The 23,301-nt window shown below is 31.5% G+C and overlaps 4 protein-coding genes and 1 long non-coding RNA gene across 5 annotated transcripts; 3 read left to right on the top strand and 2 right to left on the bottom strand.

Annotated features, from left to right (window-relative positions):
* Positions 1-444: 444 nt before the first annotated feature.
* Positions 445-5,760, bottom strand: LOC149059196 (uncharacterized). The gene is made up of 10 exons (XM_089223062.1): positions 5,698-5,760; positions 5,079-5,431; positions 3,718-3,914; positions 3,479-3,604; positions 3,088-3,168; positions 2,842-3,000; positions 2,214-2,285; positions 1,838-2,106; positions 838-1,006; positions 445-764 (listed from the first exon to the last, which is right to left on the bottom strand). Exons 1-10 carry the CDS (start codon positions 5,758-5,760, stop codon positions 658-660), a joined length of 1,596 nt encoding a protein of 531 aa, XP_089079188.1. The 3' UTR covers positions 445-657.
* An 8,355-nt stretch (positions 5,761-14,115) lies between these two features.
* LOC149059195 (zinc finger MYM-type protein 1-like) lies at positions 14,116-17,578 on the bottom strand. Its single transcript, XM_089223042.1, has 3 exons — positions 17,515-17,578; positions 16,330-16,446; positions 14,116-15,845 (listed from the first exon to the last, which is right to left on the bottom strand). Exons 1-3 carry the CDS (start codon positions 17,576-17,578, stop codon positions 14,116-14,118), a joined length of 1,911 nt encoding a protein of 636 aa, XP_089079168.1.
* A 1,432-nt stretch (positions 17,579-19,010) lies between these two features.
* LOC149059194 (uncharacterized) lies at positions 19,011-19,770 on the top strand. Its single transcript, XR_016189900.1, has 3 exons — positions 19,011-19,194; positions 19,382-19,625; positions 19,696-19,770. It is a non-coding gene; the product is annotated as an uncharacterized LOC149059194 (long non-coding RNA).
* Positions 19,771-19,874: 104 nt separating this feature from the next.
* On the top strand, positions 19,875-20,351 carry LOC149059193 (zinc finger MYM-type protein 1-like). The gene is made up of 2 exons (XM_089223035.1): positions 19,875-19,891; positions 19,997-20,351. The coding sequence occupies exons 1-2, from the start codon at positions 19,875-19,877 to the stop codon at positions 20,349-20,351; spliced, it is 372 nt and encodes a 123-aa protein (XP_089079161.1).
* Positions 20,352-21,016: 665 nt separating this feature from the next.
* Positions 21,017-21,931, top strand: LOC149059192 (zinc finger MYM-type protein 1-like). The gene is made up of 4 exons (XM_089223031.1): positions 21,017-21,053; positions 21,138-21,394; positions 21,479-21,628; positions 21,719-21,931. Exons 1-4 carry the CDS (start codon positions 21,017-21,019, stop codon positions 21,929-21,931), a joined length of 657 nt encoding a protein of 218 aa, XP_089079157.1.
* Positions 21,932-23,301: the final 1,370 nt, after the last annotated feature.

Genomic DNA, 23,301 nt, shown 5'->3' with positions numbered 1-23,301 from the left:
TTTAAGAGAACAAATGAATTATTGTTTGGATTTTATTATTGTTCTATGAATAATCAAAGAATACAAACCTAGATCAATAGATAAAACTATTCTATATATGTGATCAATATTTAAATCAGTTTTAACATACCTACTGATAATTAATATAAAGGTATCAATAATTGTTTTACATTCATTGAAGACATTTTAATAAATATGTCTGCAGAGCATGTTTTATATATATATATATATAAGTCCACTGACATAAAACCTAAGGAATTTTTTTATCTATTATCGGTGGAACTGAGGGACTATGCTCATCTCCCCTTTAAAAAAGCTGAAGATTTTTACTACATTGGAATACATGAAAATAATTTGATCTCCATATCAAATTTTTAAACCACTAATTCATACTTTAAGTAATAATAATAATACTTTCATACCACAATAGATAATTTATTTATACCTATAATTAATAGGTAGTCATATTATAATAATATTATGTATCCTAGGTACCTTATAATTATATAAATTAAAACAATTAAAATAATATAGTTTATGAAAAACTTTTAATTTAAGTTTAAAAAGTAACACACATTATTTTCTTTATAATATGTGAGTATATACAGTTATTAGTGTAATTAATTTAAGTTAGATATTACACGGATATAAAAAATACTAGGATAATTTATTTTTTAATCGATCAGATGCTTTTGTCAACCATATGCTGGCAGCATTTTCCACTTCCTTGACTGTAGCTGTTGTAAATTTACTTTGAACAGCTTCTATATTAAACAAAAATATAACTGTGTATAAGTTATTGATAAAATATCCATACAAAATATACATTTTGCTTACTGCATAGTAATGTTGACAATATTGTTTGATTGAATGCTGACTTTAATCCTTTGCCTTTATGTCCAGTGAAACTGTAGTTAGTGGCCATTTGATCAGAAATCATTTTCCTTAGAATCCTCCTGGTCAGTTCTTTGTAGTCAGATCCACCCATTAAAGCCAACATATTCACCTATATATTATCAAAAATTATAAAATTCTATTTACTTATAATATATAAATATGTGTACAATATATATACATTGTCAAAATAAAATGCATATATCACAACAGATATAATGTTAAAGAAGAATAAATATAATTATATTTCAATTTTCAATCATTATAACATATTATTTTATATAATAAATGAATATATAAAAGACATTCATAAACTAAATTAAATTATTTTTTAACTAATTTTAATTTAAAGAACAAATGTTGGTTAATTTTATATTATAAATTAATTTTTTTGTATGGAAAAGATAACAGTTCACATATTATTTAATTTAATTTTACCTTAGTTACTATTGATTACTATCATCAATGATTAATTTCAAATTTATTGGGTTTTAAGATCTTACTAAGTGTTATTAATTATTATAATATGTCAGCAGCAAGTTGATTGTGATTGTCATTCACAGAAATGTTTTAGTAAGGTAATTTATTAATAAGTGATTTTAGTTATAAACATAATATCCAGTTTTATTCTAAAATAAATTAGGGTTTTCACTAAAAATTGGTAAGCATATTTTATTTCTTATGCAACTTGATACCAAGGAGTAATCACCAATTCTGGACGGAAATATGTCTGGTTAATTTCAATTTTTCCATTTAATTTTGAAAACTATATATTTGACTTAAAATTCAAATTATATATGTTAGCTAGTCTGAAGAAGGCAAAAAAAAATAAATGTACTTAAATAATAAGTAAATTTAGATAATAAGAGTTATATATACATGTAATTATATATATTATAAAAATATAAACAGTTATACCAATTAAAGTTAAATATATACCTACCAATTTATTTTGACTATCTTCTTTCTCCTTAATTGCATTAGTAATTATTTCTAATCCGTCATTATTAGAAATTGGAAATGTTGAAAAAATATCAGATACTGCCTTATTAGTGCTATTAAAATCAGCTGGTGTTGAAGATTTATCAATAATTCCATCCATTTTTTCTTTAATATCATTTATATTCAACATTAAGACGTGCAAGTACTCAGCATTTTCTTTACATCGAGCATTCAATGTCACAAGTTGTCTTAATACTTGATTTTGAAACTCTAGATTTTGGCAATATAATAATATTAGTTGATTTATATTGTAGTTTATATTTTATTATATAATTTATTCATATATTAAAAGGAATAAAGAAGAGACTGAATATTACCCTTCAAATTTTCATTTGGATTTACTTTTTGCATAGAAATTATTGAAGTGTTTCTTTCTTCTAGAGTTTCTTCTATAAAAAATATTAATTATTAAAATATAGGAGAAAAATTATAAATAATTTATTATATTAAAGAATAATTAAATGCACACCATACATTAGTGCACATACAATTATTAATTTTTAATGATCATAATAGTTATGATGTTTTACTAGTATAATAATAATACTAGCAAAAATTAGTTTCTGACAAAATATAAATTAATTTATAATATTATCATTCAAATTTCTTAATATATCTATATAATTAATAAGCTGTGTTATATGAATCGTAATACTGCAGCCTATATTATAATTAAATTAATATTAATAATATTAAAAATTGATATATTATATTTGTCCAAAACTAATTTTGCTATTATTATTATACTAGTAAAATGTATATTTATATTTGTTATATGCCTATATATATAATAGCATAGAAATATGTAATTGTTTTTTGTTTAATCTTTTTATATATATAATTACCTATTACCTATATATATATATATATATATATTAAATTTAACAAAAAAATTAACAATTATAACTGTATATTATATTTATGAGTTATGAACATAAAAATTACCATTAAGCATAGATAATGCTTCTTCATTTACATCCATACTTTTATCTAGAGAATTAAATAGTACATTATTCATGTCCCATTCCACCTCTATAGAATTATGATTACTTGTATGACCTGCAGCAGTAGTTATGACCTCACTACAATTTTCAATAGATATAACTAAAATGTATGTTAATTGTATTAGTTAACATGATATTTATTACAGTAATTTATACTTAATAAGCTTGATAATAAATATAAACATACCATTATTAGTATTCTCATTGTTTTCAGTTGCATATGATATTATATTACCAGTTAATTCATAATTATGTTCTTTTGGCAAAACTAAATTGAATTTTAAAATTAAAACAATTACCCATTTATACAGATTTAAATAATTTTAAGAGTTTATTTGATTAACATCATTATGTTAAATTATACAATTTTATTAGCTTATTTGTAATGTCACAATTAAACCTGCAAGCGGACAATTACAATAATTGTACTTGGAAGACTTTAAAATATTATTAAAAAACCTAAGTTAATATTAATGTGACAAATACAGTATTAACTATTAATATTGTATGAGTAAATGAAAATATGCATGTATAATTATATTTTATAATATTTATGTAGGTATAGAATATTTATTTACCATTGTTTTTTTTTATTTGTGGAAAATCTGGAAGAATTACAGTGCTTATTTTACTAGCTTTGTTTGTTGTTTGGAGTTCTTCATCCGACGATGATGATGATACATTTGTTTTTTTTTTCTTTTTCTCTTCAATATATCATCGGTTGACTCTTTTGTTTTTAGAGTTTCGCAGTCTGACGTAAACTGTGCTTTATTAGCAATTGTTGTAGCATTGTGGAAATTGGTAATTAGAGATTTGCTGAGGATTTTAATAGGACATTTTATCCAATCTTCTGAAGGTTTTAAGTGGTTTCGAATTGCTCCAGATATTTTTAATGGGCCACATTTGTTAGGCCAAAAACATTCACTAAAATTAATTATCCAATTGCTGGGTATTACTTCTACAGTGTTCTCCTCGACAAATTGTGCCACATACCATCCAGACATGATAATATTACTATAATATAAAATTTTAACATATTGTAATATGTTAAATTAAACAAAAATATTAGATTAATTGTTTGTTTGTAAAATATATATACTATTATTATTATTTATATTTTCTTAAATATTAAAAAAACACCTATGTTATTATGATCTTCAACTTTAAAATGAAAGAGGTACTAAAAAATTATTAATGTATATTATTAAAAGTCAAAATCTTATATTTAAATATAATGAAATATACATTTATTTACATAAATTATTATTACTGATTTAAATACACACTATATTATATTGTATGTAAAAGTGGAAAAACTACAAATCCAGATTTATAAGGAAATCTAGCCAACTTGCAACAAATATCAGTAATAGGCCAATAAGTAAATTCATTATTTAAATTATCTACATAATAAATATCAAACAATGATGATTTACATGGCTTTTCATAAAAGTCAACTGCAGTATTATATTTTTTTCCAATTATTACATTTTTATTTAGAGAAGGACTGAATGCAAAATTGTAAATTTCTACGATTGAATTACAAAATAACTTGCAACAAGAATTTTTTTTGTTTAGTGTTAACTTAAAATTTGAAAATATTACCCTCTTAAATTGAGGGTTATTTGTACCAGAGATTAGTATACCATCATTGTTTATATTTTCTCTTTCTAACTTATAACTATTTAATGTCTGCTCATTATCATTAATTAAATATGATTGTTGAGCGTTTTCTTCTGATAACCTCCTTACGACTTGCGGTAAAACATGATGTGAATTTCTAACCAACTTTTTTAACTTTTGTAGGTAGTTTTCTGCAGGGAAATTACTAAACAAATTCATATTTCCAAATTCTTTTACATCCGAAGCTATATGCAACAAGTTATGAATATTAATATATTATGTGTTAGAAATTCTGGACCATATAAATGCTTGGTAGATAATACAAAGTGGGTTAATAATTCTTCTGCATAATCAGTGTAAAGTTGGTATTTTTCAGATAATAATATAATAGAAGCTATATGCAAACTTATAAAGTGATCATATTTAGTGTTATGCAGAACTCTTTTTAGCACAATTGGCCCGGTATAGAGAAGGAATTGTCGAAATTCAGTTGCTTTCCAGCGTTTGCTTTCTTTTAACGATCTTGGAACCCTTGCAAATTCTACAGGCACAAACTTAGTAAATGAAATTAATGTATCACTCATTATGTTAATTTCTCTTGCAGCAAGCTTATGAGGGGGCCGACCAAAACACCAAGTGTTAACTACAAATTTCTTTACTACTCCAAGACATATTAAATGCATGTAGTCCAAAGGTACATCAGTAACTGGACGAAAACCAACAATTTTTTCTAAAATGGATGTACCTGTGTGATGATCAGAGTCAGTTTTTGCTAGAAAATCAAGGTCAGTTCTTTTAGTAAAATTTAGATCAGGAAAACATACTCTGCCACAAAAATATTCCCCTTCTTGGGAACATTTAGTACATGAGGAGTATCCAGAATGTCCTTTGATAAAAAGAATACTAGCCTTGCCACAGCATCAAATAAAAACATAGTAATTTTAAACTTTGTATGTTTATTTTTAATAATTAAACCATCAGTGGTTAATTTTAAAGATTCATTGACAAAATCACTTAACATATCATTGAAATCGTTAGGTTTTTCTGAACCATGATAAATACCAATTGGAAAAATGTTGGGTTGAATTTTCACATTATTAACTATACACAAAATAGGGTAAAACTGGCTAGAGGAAGATTTGAAAAGTGGTAAACCATCAATGTTTATACTTACTTCAATAATATTAGGAATATTTATTAAATCAATATGTTTAAACATACTATTCAAACCATTCATTATCCCCAAATGGAAATATGACCCAGGACTAACATGACGTGTAATCGTTGTTCGCGGTGTGTTTAAAAATGTTCTAGGATCCTTGGGAATATTTTTTAATTCAGGCACCAAAGATATAATTTGTAGCAATTCTTTAAGTGCTAAATGGGTGATTCTGTTTTTTACAGCCCAAAGTTTAAGGTGCTGTATAACTTGTTCAGTTAATGACAAATTGTCAAATAATTTATTTCTAGGCTCATCATTATTTTCTGTATTAATAAAGTTAGTATATGTATTTTGATGCTCTATTGTAGTTGTATTAATAAAATTATCATAATATATAGTGTTTAATTCAGTCGGTTCACATGGAAGTTCTACAGTATGGTTTAAGTTTTCTAGTTCAAGATTAACTGGCTGTGTAATGTTATTAACAACTATATTATTATTATTATTTGCTAAATTAGAATTAGAATTAGTAGCATTATTATTACTAGTTCTTAATATTGTTAAATTATTCAATTCATTTTGAATGGCCCTATTGAGTTTCCATTTAGTTCCTAGTTTCTTATTCATATTGTATTAATTGTTGTTACAGGTTACATATACCTATTATATACTTATATAATTTTTACATAGGTACTCATTTTATTCACTTATATAGGTATATTCATGTGTATACATTTAACATATTAAATAGGTACTTACTATATTATGGTATCGAAGTTCAAAATCGGTTCACTGCAGTATTATATATATTATTATATTCATTCACTAATTATTGAAACACGTTTGATAGTTTGATACTTTGATTTCAAAATAATTGTAAATTGCAAATCACTTAATTTTAAGGTTAAAGTCAATACTCAATAGCCGTTTGGTTATGACTGGAAAATGGAATTACCGTGGTCATCTATAATAGGCGCGCGCGGTGGCATATAAATTATTATTAGTTTATAAATAGTTGTTGATAATATTAAGTAGGTAATCACAATAATATGTCAATAAAAGATTATTCATATGGAATAATCGTTGATATTATGAATTGAATATTCTTAATATAATATAATGTATTAATATGATAATTCGTGAGAATAGAATACGAATGGATTGATATTATTTTTTAATTGATTGTGAATATAGTAAATTATTATGAATATTCATAAAATAATAAAAACTAGTAAATATAAATAATCATAATAATGTGTGAATGTGTTAATAAAAGATTATTCATATGGAATAATCGTTGATATTATGAATTGTATATTCTTAATATAATATAATGTATTAATATGATATTTCGTAAGAATAGAATAAGAATGGATTGATATTATTTTTTAATTGATTGTGATTATAATAAATTATTAAGAATATTCATGAAATAATAAAAACTCTTCAGAATATATTACCTTTTGAGTATCCAGAATAATCAAAGAAGGAATGGAACATTTAAGGATTAATACTAGAACAATTGGTGTTACTTGGGGGATTATCAACGACCCGAACACGCACCCGACCGGTCAGTACGATTTGAAAACACGGCGTGTCATCACAATGCTCCAACACCAACCCACACATATGAACCGCAGCAGTCTATACTGATACCGTACGACGACGTACGTACAGCGAGATTTTCACTGCCAGAGTTCCACGGAACCACACCCGAGGACCCGGTGCGGTTCATACACATAGGCGGAGATCGGGGGGGGGGGGCTTACGGGGACTTAGCCCCCCCAAAATAAATCATTGGAAGTTAAAGCCCCCCTAAAAATTTTTAAAAAACAAAAACGTACTTTTGTACAGATTACAGAATATTCTAGGATAATTTATTATTATTATTAAATAAATACCTAAACTGTAAAAATAAGAATTTTACATACAATTTATATGTAAATTCGTTTTTGTTTGGATCTAAAAATTATATTTAATAATTAACAAGGATTAGTATCACACATAAACGTGCTAACGTCATACTATTTTTGTATATAATATATTCTGTGTACAAATCGAGTATTCGAGTGTATTGGCTATTTGGTTACAATAATATACAATAACATATTATACGGTTCTATAAATAGATGGGAAAAATATTTTTTCATTTCTTTTTCTTGTTATATCACAAGAAACGATAATAACTGCCTTGATGCCTGATATTATAGTGAGCTATTCCGGCTATTATAGACAGATTGCTAGGCTGTTTGCTATTGGTTGTAAAGTTTATCATGATTAATTAATATACCATTTTCTAAATTATATTTTGCTTATTGTTATTTGATATCGGTCCTTGAAAAAACGTTTTAAAAATTTATTATTCAGTTCATTCAATATGTTTGAAATATTTAAATTTAAATCTAAAACAATTGAAGAGATACCCACAGGATCGACAGATACTACTGATCAACCTGAACCAATTGTCGACGATTTTGATTTAGATTTAGGTGATTTAGAGTCTGGTCCTAAAAGACCAAAACTAAAGGTAAGTTATATTGTATTTTATTTTAGTCATTTTTGTTTGTGAGTATTCTAATTAGTAGGTATAATAACGACAATTTTTAATTATTTTAATGAGTTATTAAATGTAAAAATGATTGTTGGGGGTGTGGGGGCAAAGCCCCCACGGGTCAGTTTATTACCAAATATTTGAGCCCCCCTCAATATTTCACAGGATCTCCGCCTATGTTCATACATAAGGCGGAATCGATACTATACCAGTCACGTATAGATAGGTCGGGCTGGACAAACATTATTGAACCGCAGTTAAAGGGCGCAGCCAGTACATGGTGGGACACCATCAGGTTACTGGACCTCACCTGGGATGAGTTCCGCGCCGAATTTTTAGAAAAGTTCGACAACGCGGACATACAATCTCGACTGCTGGCCGAGATAGTATCGGTTAGACAAACGTCGACGCAGTCACTGACGGAATTCGTGATTAAAAAAAATCAACTCGCGCGCCGCATCAACACCGGGCTACCTGAACCACAGCTAGTCAGTACGATAACCGGATTAACGCGAGACGAATACCGCACGCACATACGGCTGCAAAGACCAGCGACATTCGCCGACCTTCGCCGGATCGCTGGCATCCTGGATTACACACCGGAACAGACACCACCACCACCGCTATCTCGACCGCAACCGAAACCGGTATATAAAAAGATCGGACAAGCCCGTGCAACACGGCCGACCTACCAACAGCGAGCACGGGACGGAACAGCTGGAAAACCACAACCGCCCAACCCGTGCAAATACTGCGGAGGGCCTCACTGGAACAGTGACTGCCCCGGGTACACACCGGCGTCGGGAAACGGCAACTGAGTCGGCGGACATTTGTCCGCGCCGCCGTCTCACACACACACACACACACAACCACGCCACCACCAATAACGTTCGGCATTACGGACGGGGATATAACTGTCAAACGCTCATCGACAAGCTCGGCGTCATCAGATATATCACCCGCCCACACACACACTATTTCATTAAGTAGTAGGTCATCACCACCAAACACAAACACACAGACCACTACTATGAAATTCACACGTGCACCGTTGGAACATACAAGTAGCACAGAGGCAACCGAAACGGACGCTCTGATAATGGCGGTGCAAACCGCTCACCAGAGCACCGGAAACGCGGTTCAGAACCAGTTGCCCCGCTACAGTACATAACCAACGACGAGTAACGAAAAACGAACATGCCCCGACAATATTCCGACACCCGCGGTCGAGCTCGAATTTAGGTCAGGCTTCGTAACAGCGCTACTCGATTCACAAGCACAAAAGTCATATGTAAGCCCGAACATTGCACACACATTTGGCACACCACACCACGGACAATCCACACACGTACGAATGGCGGACGGACACACCACAATGACAAGTGGTACCGCCACATTCGTAGCCAGGATCGGAGACCTAACGGTCACTTTCACTGCAGCCATTCTGGACAACCTATACTGCGACATGCTCCTAGGACACGACTTCCTCGTACACAACGAAGTCACCTGGGACTACACAACGAGCACGATCCACCTTGGTACACATAGGAGAACAACGGCATGCTGGAAGGGTCGGAAAAGCCACCACCACCCTACACCAGACATCGATAATTTGGTAATACATGGTGACATACACACGCGCGCGAAAATAACCGAAGTAATTCGCAACTACCCGGACGTTTTCAGCGGCAACGTGGGTCGCACCAGATTAATCGAACACGACATACTCCTGAAGAACCAAACACCGATAGCGCTCAAACCATATCCCTACCCGCAGGCAAAACAGGCCACAATCGACACCATGGTACAGGATATGGAACAACAGGGACTTGTGGAGCAAAGCACATCACCATGGGCCGCACCCGTCGTCTTAGCAAAAAAGAAAGACGGATCGCCCCGACTGTGCATCGACTACAGACGACTCAATGACGTCACTGAGTCCGACGCTTATCCAATGCCGGACCTCAATACGTTGATACGTCAAATGCGAGGCGCAAAAATATTTAGCATTTTGGACCTTAAGTCGGGATACTGGCAAGTACCACTTAACCAAAACGCTCGAAAATACACGGCATTCCGGACGCGTCGGGGTCTGTATCAATTCCGAGTCCTTCCCTTTGGCCTTAAGAACAGCCCCATGACCTTTGTACGTTTAATGAACGAAGTACTGAGAGGGTACCTGGATGAGTTCGTCCGCGTATATATTGATGATATAGTGGTGTTTTCAAACACTACGGACGAACACCAGTGCCACTTGGACAAAGTTCTGGAACGTCTACAGAGACACGGGTTAACATGCAACACCGAAAAATGCAGTTTCGGATCAACCGAAATATCATTTCTCGGACACCTAGTCACCTCCGACGGCATAGACAAACAACCGGAGAAACTAGAAGGCATCATGCGGTTCCCAACACCAACCAAAGTTAGGGACCTACGGAAGTTCCTGGGCGTCTGCAACTGGTACAGCCAATTTGTCGACAACTACGCGGACACCGTAGCGCCACTAACAGACCGGCTCAAACAGGGTACCAAATGGTCATGGAGCGAGACCGAACAGGCGGCATTCGATACAATAAAACGCGCCTTGTGCGACTCGCCAAAACTGTCGACACTGGATTACGGAAAACCGTTCTGCCTACAAACGGATGCTAGCGAAATAGGAGCAGGTGCCGTCCTTTTCCAACGGGGTGACAGACCGGACGAAAGACGGATAATCGCCTACGCAAGCAGGAAGTTTAGTGACACACAGAAACGGTACGCCGCGGTTGAACGCGAGTGTCTTGCGATAATTTGGGCAATCGACAAATTCAGACCATATTTGGAAGCTCGCCGTTTTGATCTTTACACGGACAACGCAGCACTAACGTGGCTCCACCGAGCAAAGAACACAAACTCCAAGTTAACCAGGTGGGCACTACAACTGGCTAACCTGGACTACCACACCACGCATGTACCCGGCGTACAGAACGAGGCGCCGGATATGCTATCACGGAACCCGGCACCCGGGCCACCGGTAGACGAGGAACACCTCGAGGAGCGACTAGTAGGGGTACCCACACCACCACACAACACCACTACTAGCGCACCGGCCGACAATCTGTTCGCCACTACGGACCCGGACAAACCAAACAACGACCACACCATCACACACACTATGCTCGCAACTTGGCAGGCCAACGACCCCAAAACACGAGACATAGTGGACAACGGGACACCGGACGAGCCGGCGCACAGCACCAGAAACGCCACGAGAAAGAATAGCCAATACATTTTTACCGACGGCCTTCTGCGGAAAAAGCTGGGCAAACACACACCCGTAGTCGTACCAAACGACAAAGCACAAAAGGTGATTTGGATATACCACAACCACGTCCTCGCAAACCACCCAGGTTGGAAAGAAACATACAGGGCGGTAAGGCAGCGTTTTTTTTGGAACGGCCAGAAAAACGACGTCCGACTGTATGTCAAGTAGTGCCACATTTGCGCGTGTACAAAACCACTGAACGCGCGCGCAGATGACCCGATCGCCGCCAGAACACCGCGACACCCCTGGGAGGTAATCAGCATAGATCTCATGGGCCCCTACCCGCGTACGAGTAGGGGAAAACAATATTTACTGGTTGCCACGGATTTGTTTAGTAGATGGACCGAAGCATACCCGCTCGGGACAGCCACTACGAAGACAATAACCGAAACGCTTGAAAGAGAATTCTTTTCACGTTTCGGATATCCCCGTGTGTGTTTAAGCGACAACGGCCCACAGTTCGTATCGAATGACATGTGCAAAGCAATCGAACGATGGGGGGCTGAGGGCTGGACAACTCCGGTATATCATCCGAGGGCCAACCCAGTCGAGCGCCGCAACCAGGAAATAAAAAAAGGTCTACGCGCGCTACTCATCGACGGGAACCACAACACCTGGGACACCAAGTTAGCCCCCATACTGTTCTCTATCAGGAATAGACGCAACGACCAGACAGGATACCCACCGTCGGTACTTGTCCTCGGCAGAGAGGGCAAGCGACCCGGGGACTGGGCACTGACTCGGACAGCGGACAACCAGATAGAGCACACAGATAGGGACAGAGCGAAACGGGAAAGTGCCGTACTGGACGTACCACCTGTAACAGGGGGCCAGACGGACACAAAATACCGAACAGGTGACATGGTGTACTACAAAGCACACCACTTGTCGAGCGCGCACAAAAAATTTCACGCCGGCTTCGCACCGAAATGGTGGGGACCGGTGAAGTTACACAGACGCGTGGGCAAAGGCGTGTTCCTCACGGACCAACAACCCGCACGCAAAATCCACGTGTCCTGTCTCAAACGGGCGACGATCACAGCATAACCCCACCCTACACCACCCCACCCACCAACAAACCCATAACTAAATATAACAAATTTTAGTCGGAACAACAGCCCTACCATGGACCAACAACGGCCGACCACACCGCCAACCGCCATCCAACAAGCGGCCGAGTTGCTGGAACGTAGCCAGCAACTACTGAAGGCGGCCAGCATGGAGGAGGCGACCAACACCACCACGGCGGCACGGGTACGGCGGATGTCAACGGCGCAGCTGCAGCGGGATCCGGTGTTGTGGGCCGCCTACACACGGGGGTGGGAGCAGGGACGGCCTGGGAGAAAAATTCAGGCCGGGAAAATGTATTACACCAGGCCACATTTCAATGTTTACGGCATAGGCGTTAATATAAGGGAGGACAAAGTTATATGAGGTTTTACCCCCCCTCACCAACACTACAAATTAATTTTATAATTATTTATTTACCTAACCTTTTAGACTTAAGATTATAATATAATATGTAAGAGGACATAAAAATAATAAATGGACCTTTAATCAGTATCAATATTTTGCGACTGTTTATCTCAATTCAATTTCTAAGCCTAAAGGCCTATATAGTTACACCTATATGTATATATTCTCTTTAAACAAATGAAAAAAAAAATTATTTAACCATTTATTTAACATAATTTTAATATATAAATAAGCAATACTATGCTTGAATTTTCTATAACAAATCATAATTTATAAATATGATATACGCCTAATAAACAAACCAAAAAGAATATAAAGTAATTAAGCTTTTATAATTCATTTTATGTTTTAAACATAAATAATAAGTTAATACAAATTTTAAAGACATGATGAAAGAAGATTACTTTTTTGTGACAGTAAATCAATTATTTGATCATTATCAATATTTACCAACATTTCTTTTCCAACCGACATTAACATAAACGCTTCAGTATTTTCATTACTAAGTTTACTTCTTAACCGATTTTTTATATATTTTAAGGTAGAGAAAGATCGTTCACAAGCAACTTGGGTAACGGGCAGACACAATAAATACTTATAAGCAACTGTTAATACTTGATAAGCGTTACTATATAAATTGTATTTTATCAGTAACTTGTAACAACACAGTGTACAGTTTCTACAACTATTACACATAACTTGACTTATTTCATCAGAGACACCTTCCAAATCATCCTCGTAATTTTCAAGTTCCCAATTTAATATTTCATACTCATCTGCAATCGACATTTTTAAAAATTCCCAGTTATTCGAAAAACTTATTAATTCTCCATGAATTTGATTATAAACTTCATCTTCAGTTTTATAGTTGGTAAATTTCAATATTTTTTTTGATAAAGTCTTAAAAGCTTGATGTGGTAATTTTTTCTTATGTGCTAAAAATTGTATAGGTGACAAAAGAGCCAAGTCTGTCAGCAATTCACTATTATTAGTAAATCTTGATTTCATACTTTCAATAACTGTATCCATTACATAGTTATGTACTTCAACTGTAAATTTTTTTACAGCATCTTTTATGGGATCATCATCCAAATTCTCACCAGGCATTTTTTTTAAAACGTGTTACTTCAAATTGTTGTTGTATACATAGCATATTTTCTTCATCGTCCATAATTTGGTCTATTTTATTGTTTGCCCACTCAATAAATTCATTACTTGTTTTTTTAATGTCTTCCATTCCACGCCTAAATGTTTCTAATTGTTTTAATGCTGCCTTTACTAACTGTTGGCATTTGAGTAAATCTATGCCACTAGTTTGGAGATATTTTGACAGTGGGCCAGTTATACTAAAAATTCTAGAAAAAATATGTGCTATCAAGATGGTATCATACTTTAAAAGTAAATTTAACAAATTATTTGCCTTTAATCGGACATCAGGATTGAATTTTTGGTTATTAGTTATTTTAGAAAATGCTACAATGAGGCATGGATACATCGAATCCGTTGGATTTTGGTATTTACCGAAAATGTGTTCAAGAGCGGTTTGGTTTGACCACCATCGAGTTTCACCAATTAATTGTAATTTTTTTTGATTTTTCTTTCCAAATTCCTGTAAGCTTATTTCACGCCATACATCCATTCTCAGATACGATTCTTTAAAGAACTGAGCACATTTGCTGAGTAATCCAAATAATGATGCAACTAAAAGAGGATTTTTAGTTGCATCACATGGTACTAAATTTAATATATGACTATGACACCATACATGCACTTGATTAGGGGATGATTTTGTTAAAAATGATGTCATTCCTTTGTACTGTCCTTGCATATTAGCAGCCCCATCAGTCGAATTTCCAATACAATTTTCTACATTAATTTCCAATTTTTGAAGAGTGTTCAAAAGAAGTTCTGACATTCCTTTTCCACTTGAATCATGACATGGTTTAACAGCTACCAACTTTTCATATACTCTATCATGTAAAACATATCTTATTACAATAGAACATTGGTCAATTACAGTTATGTCTTGCGTTGTATCTATAAGAATAGAAAACATTTTTGATTCCTTAACTTCTGTTGCAATTTGATTTGATATTAAAGAAGAAGTTATTGTTATAATAGATTGTAAAGTATTTTTTGATAAAAACGTTAACAAATTTCCACGTCCCTTCTTACCAGCAAGAAACTTTGTTTCACTTTTAGTAATTATGGTATTGAAGTGTTCATTTATAACTGGGTCATATTTACTTAGTAAAATCATTATTTCTAAAAAGTTTCCGTGGTCTAATATTTTATTGTTTAAAGAGTGAGCACCTTCGTTTCTGTTGCCTCTATAGCTCACCCCTCTCTTGCCAATCAACTTTAAAACATCTATGATCCTTTCCAAAATAAGTCTATTTTTTTTAACATATTCTTTTCTTTTATTGTTTTGATTGACTGTCAACAACATTTTAATGTCTCTATTCTGTGATTTAAGAAAAAAAGCTTCTGATGAGTGACTATGAGTGCGACTATTTTCATGTTCATTTATTCTTTGGTACACATGTTTCCAATCATCAAATCCTTTAATGAAAACAGAATCTTGAGAAGTAAACGCCAAACAAACAAAACAGAAAAGTTTATTAGTTGACTTGCAGAAACTTATCCATAATCTTTTGACACCATCTTTTCGAAAAAATGCTTTTTTTGATACAAATGGTAAATCAGTATCATTTGTAGGTTGAAACGGATGCAATTTTAAAAATAATGACATATTATCCAAGTTTGGTTTCTTAAAAGCCTCTATGACATTATTATCCAATTCACTAAGTTCATTACCACGGTCAACTACAATAATATAAAAAAAAACACAAATATTAGTAATTTAATTTTTAATGTACAGCCATACTGGTCAAAATTATTTTATAATCAAATTAAATGTAATAATTATGAAATTATACTAGATGATATAATATGCTTATTTATTATGTATAAATATGTAGAATGTTAGCCATAACATTTTCTTTACAGAAATTATTATTATTAGGTACTAGGTAATATAATAATAAATATTGTAATATTATTTATTACAAGATAGTATGCTACTATGCTAGTAATTACCTACATATATTATGATAATATTGACAATTGTATAATATATATTTATTTTTTTAGTTTAGTTAAGTCTCAATAATCAACTAAAATTAATTCTACTAAATCATAGAGTGCAATTATATCCATTATAGTGACAATATTAGAGTATTAAACATAAAATTGTTTGCATTCAGTCAACATTTAACAAATACAAATGTTTGAATAAATTTATAATTACCATTTTCGCTTATTTCTTCAATTTCTCTTTCATTTTTTTCTAAAATACTTGGCTCGATTTGATCTAGGTTGAGTAAATCATTGTTAACACTTTCTGCATCATCCAAGCGTTGGCCATCTATGATACATAGGTAAAATTGGTACAAAGATAAAAAAAATAATATAAAAGCTTTTAATACCTACCTACATTATCATAATATTATATAATATTGCAATATTGTAGGTTCTAAGCCCTAAGGTAAGATTGTAAGAACATATACTATTATAAAATATAGATAGTACTATTTTATTTTAGTTTATAATTCAGTTTTAATAATCAACTAAAATAAATTCTACTAAATTATAGAATGCACTTATATTCATTATAGTGACAATTAGAGTATTCAACATAAAACTTTTTTGCTTTCAGTCAAAATTTAACAAATACAAATGTTTGAATTAATTAATAATTACCATTTTCATTCATTTTTTCAATTTCTCTTTCATTTTTTTCTAAAATACTTGGCTCGATTTGATCTAGGTTGAGTAAATCATTGTTAACACTTTCTGCATCATCCAAGCGTTGGCCATCTATGATACATAGGTAAAATTGGTACAAAGATAAAAAAAAAAATATAAAAGCTTTTAATACCTACCTACATTATCATAATATTATACAATATTGCAATATTGTAGGTTCTAAGCCCTAAGGTAAGATTGTAAGAACATATACTATTATAAAATATAGATAGTACTATTTTATTTTAGTTTATAATTCAGTTTTAATAATCAACTAAAATAAATTCTACTAAATTATAGAATGCACTTATATTCATTATAGGTAGTGACAATTAGAGTATTCAACATAAAACTTTTTTGCTTTCAGTCAAAATTTAACAAATACCATAGGCGCAATTTGGGGGGGGCTTGGGTGTGCTTAGCACCCCCAGTTTTTAAAATAGCACCCCCAAATTTTTTGACGTTTTTTTAGATTTTAATAGTCAGCAAATAGAAAAACCGTTTTTATTGTATTATTGCATTTAATCATGCGATGAAACGTTTTTGTATACTGTATGCAGACAGTAATAAAATAACGTGTAATTCTATAATCGGTGTAATCACTTTTTATAAAAATATTTTACAATTAAATCAAAGTGACAATTTAAATTTAGATTATTTGATGTTGTTATTTTGTTAATGTAAATACCATAGAACATAATATTCCATATAAATACTGTAGCGATGGCGGTAACACACACCCGGACGGCCATTCGGCGAAAACGCTGGGCGCATTTGCAGTGTGACTGTGTGAGTGTGTGACAAACCAGTGAAACCCCAATGTACTGTATGTTATACTATTATGGTTTTATCATTGATAATGATAATAAATAATTCTATTTATAACATTGACTCGTGGGTAATTTCAATAGGCAATTGCTTGTATTTATCGTCATTCGTCAGTCTGCCACAGTTCCACCTCTGAGCAACGAGTAAAATAAAACAATAAAGTTTGATTCGTAAATTTGTTTATGGTGTTCCGTTAATTTTTTTATGTTTATTTGAAATAACTATTTGAGTTACTTTGTTTAATAAATTATAAAATCACGTAAAATCATAAAAAAATGTTTTCAATATTTGAAAAGTATAAATGCAACAAAAAAAAAACCAATTGTGAAGCTAATACAGAAATATTTACCACTGCCAGTAAGTAAAAATCTATAGTCTTTACACTAAAATTTAAGCTCCATCGTTTTACACTTTTAACATTATTTTCATGATTATATTCAATGATCAATTTTATATTATAATAGGTACTTCCAGTATAACTTCTGAATCTGAAGATATTGGTATTATGGCTGATATGCAAGAAGTAATGGATAAAGATGACAGTACATTTATCGAACATATTAGTATGGATCCAAATGTGTCAGTTACAAGTGATTTAGGAGATATTAACACGGGACCTGCACGCCCTATATTACAAGTCAGTTTTCAATTCCTACTAAAAAAATTGTCAAACTAACAGGGCTGCTACAAAGTCACTTTTTGTCACTTTTTTTTGCATTCTCATGAAAATAGTCAGTTATTGTCACTATTTTGTGTAACAATAGGAGATATGTGTTGTTTTTATCTAGATATTCAAATTAACAAAATTGAATATAAAAGAGTCTATGAAAATATCATCTAAAGTCCAAAATAGATTGATTGATTAATAACTGACTAATTAATAATTGTTATTTTAATTTGAAAGAGGTAACATTATAATTAAGTTTGTAAACATAAATATTAACATTTTTTGTTAAAATATAAATAATGTTTTTTTTATTATTAATTGTAAGTCAATTAAATAACTATGTTATAAATTAGGTCAAGAAAGACTGATTTAAATTTAATTTAAATTATATAATATTAATTGATGACAATATAGGTAATGTAACTTGATTTATTAAAAGCTGAGACTTAGGTACCTAACTTGTTATCAAAGTAATAATATAGTAAAGTTGAACATACCATTTTAATTTATTTTAATCATTCAATTTTAAATCTGGTTAATATTCAATTAAAAGTGACAATATGATATTTTGTCAAAAAAATCAAGTCACTTTTCACACTTTTTTAAATTTAAGTAACGGTAGTAGCCTTGAACTAAACAAATTCAAAATGTTTAACAAGGTTTAACAAAATTTTTTTTTAGGTATATCCCAAAACCAAATTTGGTATTCAAAACAGGTCTTTTTCAAGCAAACTGTATTCTAATTATGATTGGCTTGAATATAGTGTGAGGAAAGATTTGGTATTTTGTTATTTTTGTCGAATATTTGGTTTGGGAAATTATAATGAAGACACTGACACTTTCACTACTAAGGGGTTTCAAAATTGGAGAAAAGTAAGTTACCTACTGTTTTAACCAGTTACCTAAAAAATGCATTCATAGCTAAAGAATGCCTAGTAGACAGTAGTTATTATTACTTGTATTCTATTTTGATAATATTTATATATGCAATTTTTCATTATAATCAATACTGTATTATTGTGTAAATAATAATTTGATATTGCTTATTATGGACAATTAGATTAGAGAGAAGTGTAACTCACATTCTTCTTCAAAACAACACTTGATTAACAAGACAAAGTATACTTCTTATTTGTCAAGTAAATCCAAAGGTAGTGTAGTCTCTAAGCTATCAGAAGGACATCAAAAAGAAGTAAATGAAAATCGAGAATACTTAACAAAACTAATTGAAATTTTGTTATATTTGAGTCGCCAAGGAATCCCACTTCGGGGCCACTTTGAAGATAAAGACTCTTTGAACCAAGGTACCTACCAAGTGCTCAAAATAAGCAAATATTTTTTTAAAAACTCATAACAAATATGTCATTTTTACAGGAAATTTCAAAGAGGCTTGTCATTTACTAAAAAAATTTGATCAACAATTTGCCAAAAAATTTAACTGTACAACTAATTATTCCAGTTGGTCAATTCAAAACCAAATTTTAAGTATTTGTGCTCAAATGGTTAGAGACAAAATAATTTTAGAAGTACAGAAAAATGGATTTTTCGCTTTAATGTGTGATGAAGCTAGGTAATTAGTTTAAATATATTATATACAACTCATAAATACCAAATAACAGTATTTAATTGTAAAAATATAAAGTGCTAAATTAATATAGTTTGTTATCTTATTTAGGAGTTTCAAAGGTGAGCAAATGTCTGTGTGTTTAAGGTATGCTAAAGATCTCGATATACACGAACAGTTTTTGGGATTCTTAGAAGTTTCTAAAGGTCATGACGCAGACTTTCTCGCTACAATGATTTTGAATTTTTTACAAAAATCTAAGATAGGAGATTCTCATGTTATTGCCCAATCACATGACGGAGCTAGTGTCATGTCTGGCCATTTGGGGGGCGTGCAAGCAAAAATTAAAAATAAATTCCCTACAGCAATTTATACACATTGCATGGCGCATAGATTAAACTTAGTTGTTGTAGATATGTGTAAAAATATCAAAGTAGGTACCTATTTAATTGTATTATGTCATTAAAAAGCTATGATTTTTAAAATTAACAATTATTATTTTATAAATTTAATTAGGATGCAAGAAATTTATTTAACATATTAGAATCTATATACATTCATTTTGCATTTCCTTCAAAGAATCAGAAGTTGCAAGAAGTTCAAAAGGAGTTAGGCATGAAAAATAAAACTATGATCCATATGTCAGATACACGTTGGGTATGTAGATATAAAAACTGTGACGCTGTCATTACAAATTTTGCTGCTATTTTACAAATACCTATTACATGGAGAGATTGAAGAAAACTCGGATAGGAATGTCAGCCAAGCTATTGGTAATTAATAATATAAATGGCTCAATCTCATTAATTTAATTAGTATTAACCTAATGTAATAACCAAACAATTATATGATATTAAATATTTATTCTGATCATCAAATTTTAATATACCCATTTTTAATTTTCAGGTATTTATTCTTCTATAACCAAAGGGTCTTTTGTAGTTTATTTATTTATTTTTAATGAAGTATTGTGCATTGTTAATATACTCAGTAATAAGCTACAACAAAAGACTGCAACATTGGGGAAAGCTGTTGGTATTATTAAGGCCGTTATAGATACTTTTGAAAAAAAACGATGTGATGGTGAATTTTCTGTTTTATGGACTAATATAAAAGGATTTGCGGATAAACATGATATTTCATTGGAAGTGCCTTCAAGAAGTTGTAAGTTATCAATATAAGTAAATTAATATATGAATCATTAGGTATTAAAACTATATTTTATGATATTTGATGCAATGACTAATTCTAGATTCCAAACGAAATAGAAGAGAACCAAACTACTTAGCAGATTTTAATGTTACTACAACAACTGCTGCTGAAGTTGAGAATGTAGAAAACTCAGTTGAATGTTATTGGAGAAATCACATATATTTTGTAATACTGGATACAGTACTTAACAATTTAAAAACACGCTTTTCAGAAGAAAGTATGAAAATGGCTTCTGCTGTTGATAATTTTTTCTCACTAGATTTTGAAGAAAGTCAATATTTTATTAACCACTATAAAGTAACTATAAAATTATTAAATATTCACATGAATCATATTTGATCATATTTAAATGTTACCTATTACACGTGTGTGTGATTTCAGGATATATTAAATATTGAGATTAAATCATTAATGGCTGAAATGATTGTAGCTCAAAACTCTTTGAAAACATTAAACCAACAATTTGATATTGAAAATTTAAAGAAATCAGTTGAAAAACATGTTTATCCAAATTTATACAAATTATTACAAGTACTAAATACTGTTAAATATTATTTTATATTTTTGTTCCATTATGGCATTATGATAATGTATACAATTTAATAATTTAATGTATTATAGGTTGCTTTGACACTTCCAATCAGTTCAGCTACTTGTGAACGATCATTTTCGGCCTTGAGAAAAATAAAAACTTGGCTAAGGGTATCAATGGGTCAAGAGAGATTGACAGATTTGTCTATATTGTATATAGAAAAGGACTTAACAAATACAATTGATATAAAAGAAGTGATACGTATTTTTGCTCAAACTGAAAGAAGAATAATATTAGAGTGAACTAATTTGAAGCAAAAATATCAATTAATTTATATCAATACTCAGTTTTATAAAAATAAATGTTCTTGTATAATGTTATAGTTTTTGCACTTATTAATTAATTTTTAATTAAATAATAATATATTAATCTTACGTGTTCTTACGCTGTACTTAGTTAATATTAAATTTGTAATTATTGAATGAGTATTGTACGGGTTGCAGTCGTTCCAGGTATCCATAACTATGAGATAACATAAAAAAATAGAGGGGCTTCAGCACCCCCAGTTTTTTCATTGAAATTGCGCCCCTGACAAATACAAATGTTTGAATTAATTAATAATTACCATTTTCATTCATTTTTTCAATTTCTCTTTCATTTTTTTCTAAAATACTTGGTACAATTTGATTTAAATTGGGTGAATCATTGTTAAAACTTTCTACATCATCCAATCGTTGGCCATATATGATACATAAATATAAAGATAAACAAATAAATATAAAAGTACTTATGTAGGTACTTCTAAGTTCTAGATACAGTACTAGGTTCATATACTAGATCATTATATTTTGCTTTGACACCTGTCTCCTATTTAAAAAATGATCTACACACCACCGTCCACCTACTTGAGAACTTGGCTATACACTATTTATTTAGTTAACTAATCTCAAACAGTTAACTAATTATTACATAACTATTTAGATGACTAGATTACAAACTAGAGTACTTTTAAAATGTAATAGTTAAATAAATAGATGTACCTGTAGTATTCATTGAAAAAAATGAATTTAATTTCGCACATTTTTTCCCGACTTCCAATAACTGTTTTTTCCTCTTTTCTTTTTCTCGAGCAGCTCCTCCTTTTCTTTTTACAGGTTTCATATTAAATAAAAACGATCAAACAAAAGGTATTGTATAATATAATATTATAATATAACAACGTAATTTGTTATTTGTAAACGTAAATTTTTAATATTTTTATCAAATAAGTACTAATGTATTATTGCACAAAGCACAAATGTAACGCACGTTTCCTAGTTCCTATTACAATTTACAGTCTATTACGGAGTCTATTCATGATGAAGAGCTCAAAACGCAAATGTATCCATACGACTAAAGACCGTTTAAGCAAAATTAATAATGTAGGGAAATAGCTGATGACGTGTAAACAAGTCTCATAATATTATAATAATGTAATAATTGCTATCGGTTATCAATATAGTTGGATTGGACTATAAATAGAGTAGATGGGTGGCGTATGGTGAATACAACCCCGCGCACCCCGGACCCGCATGCATTCGTGTGCGTGAGCGGGAAGCCCTCCAACAAAACATAATATACAATACTATAATGCGTTTATGCATCCCAAAATAAAATATCCATGTTAAATGGA

Source organism: Diuraphis noxia, unplaced genomic scaffold (assembly GCF_037042655.1).
Source record: "Diuraphis noxia isolate RWA-SAM2 unplaced genomic scaffold, SU_Dnox_SAM2 contig0001, whole genome shotgun sequence".
Lineage (NCBI taxonomy): Eukaryota > Metazoa > Arthropoda > Insecta > Hemiptera > Aphididae > Diuraphis > Diuraphis noxia.
The sequence above is the reverse complement of the archived record's forward strand: the minus strand, read 5'-3'. Positions and strand labels throughout refer to the sequence as shown.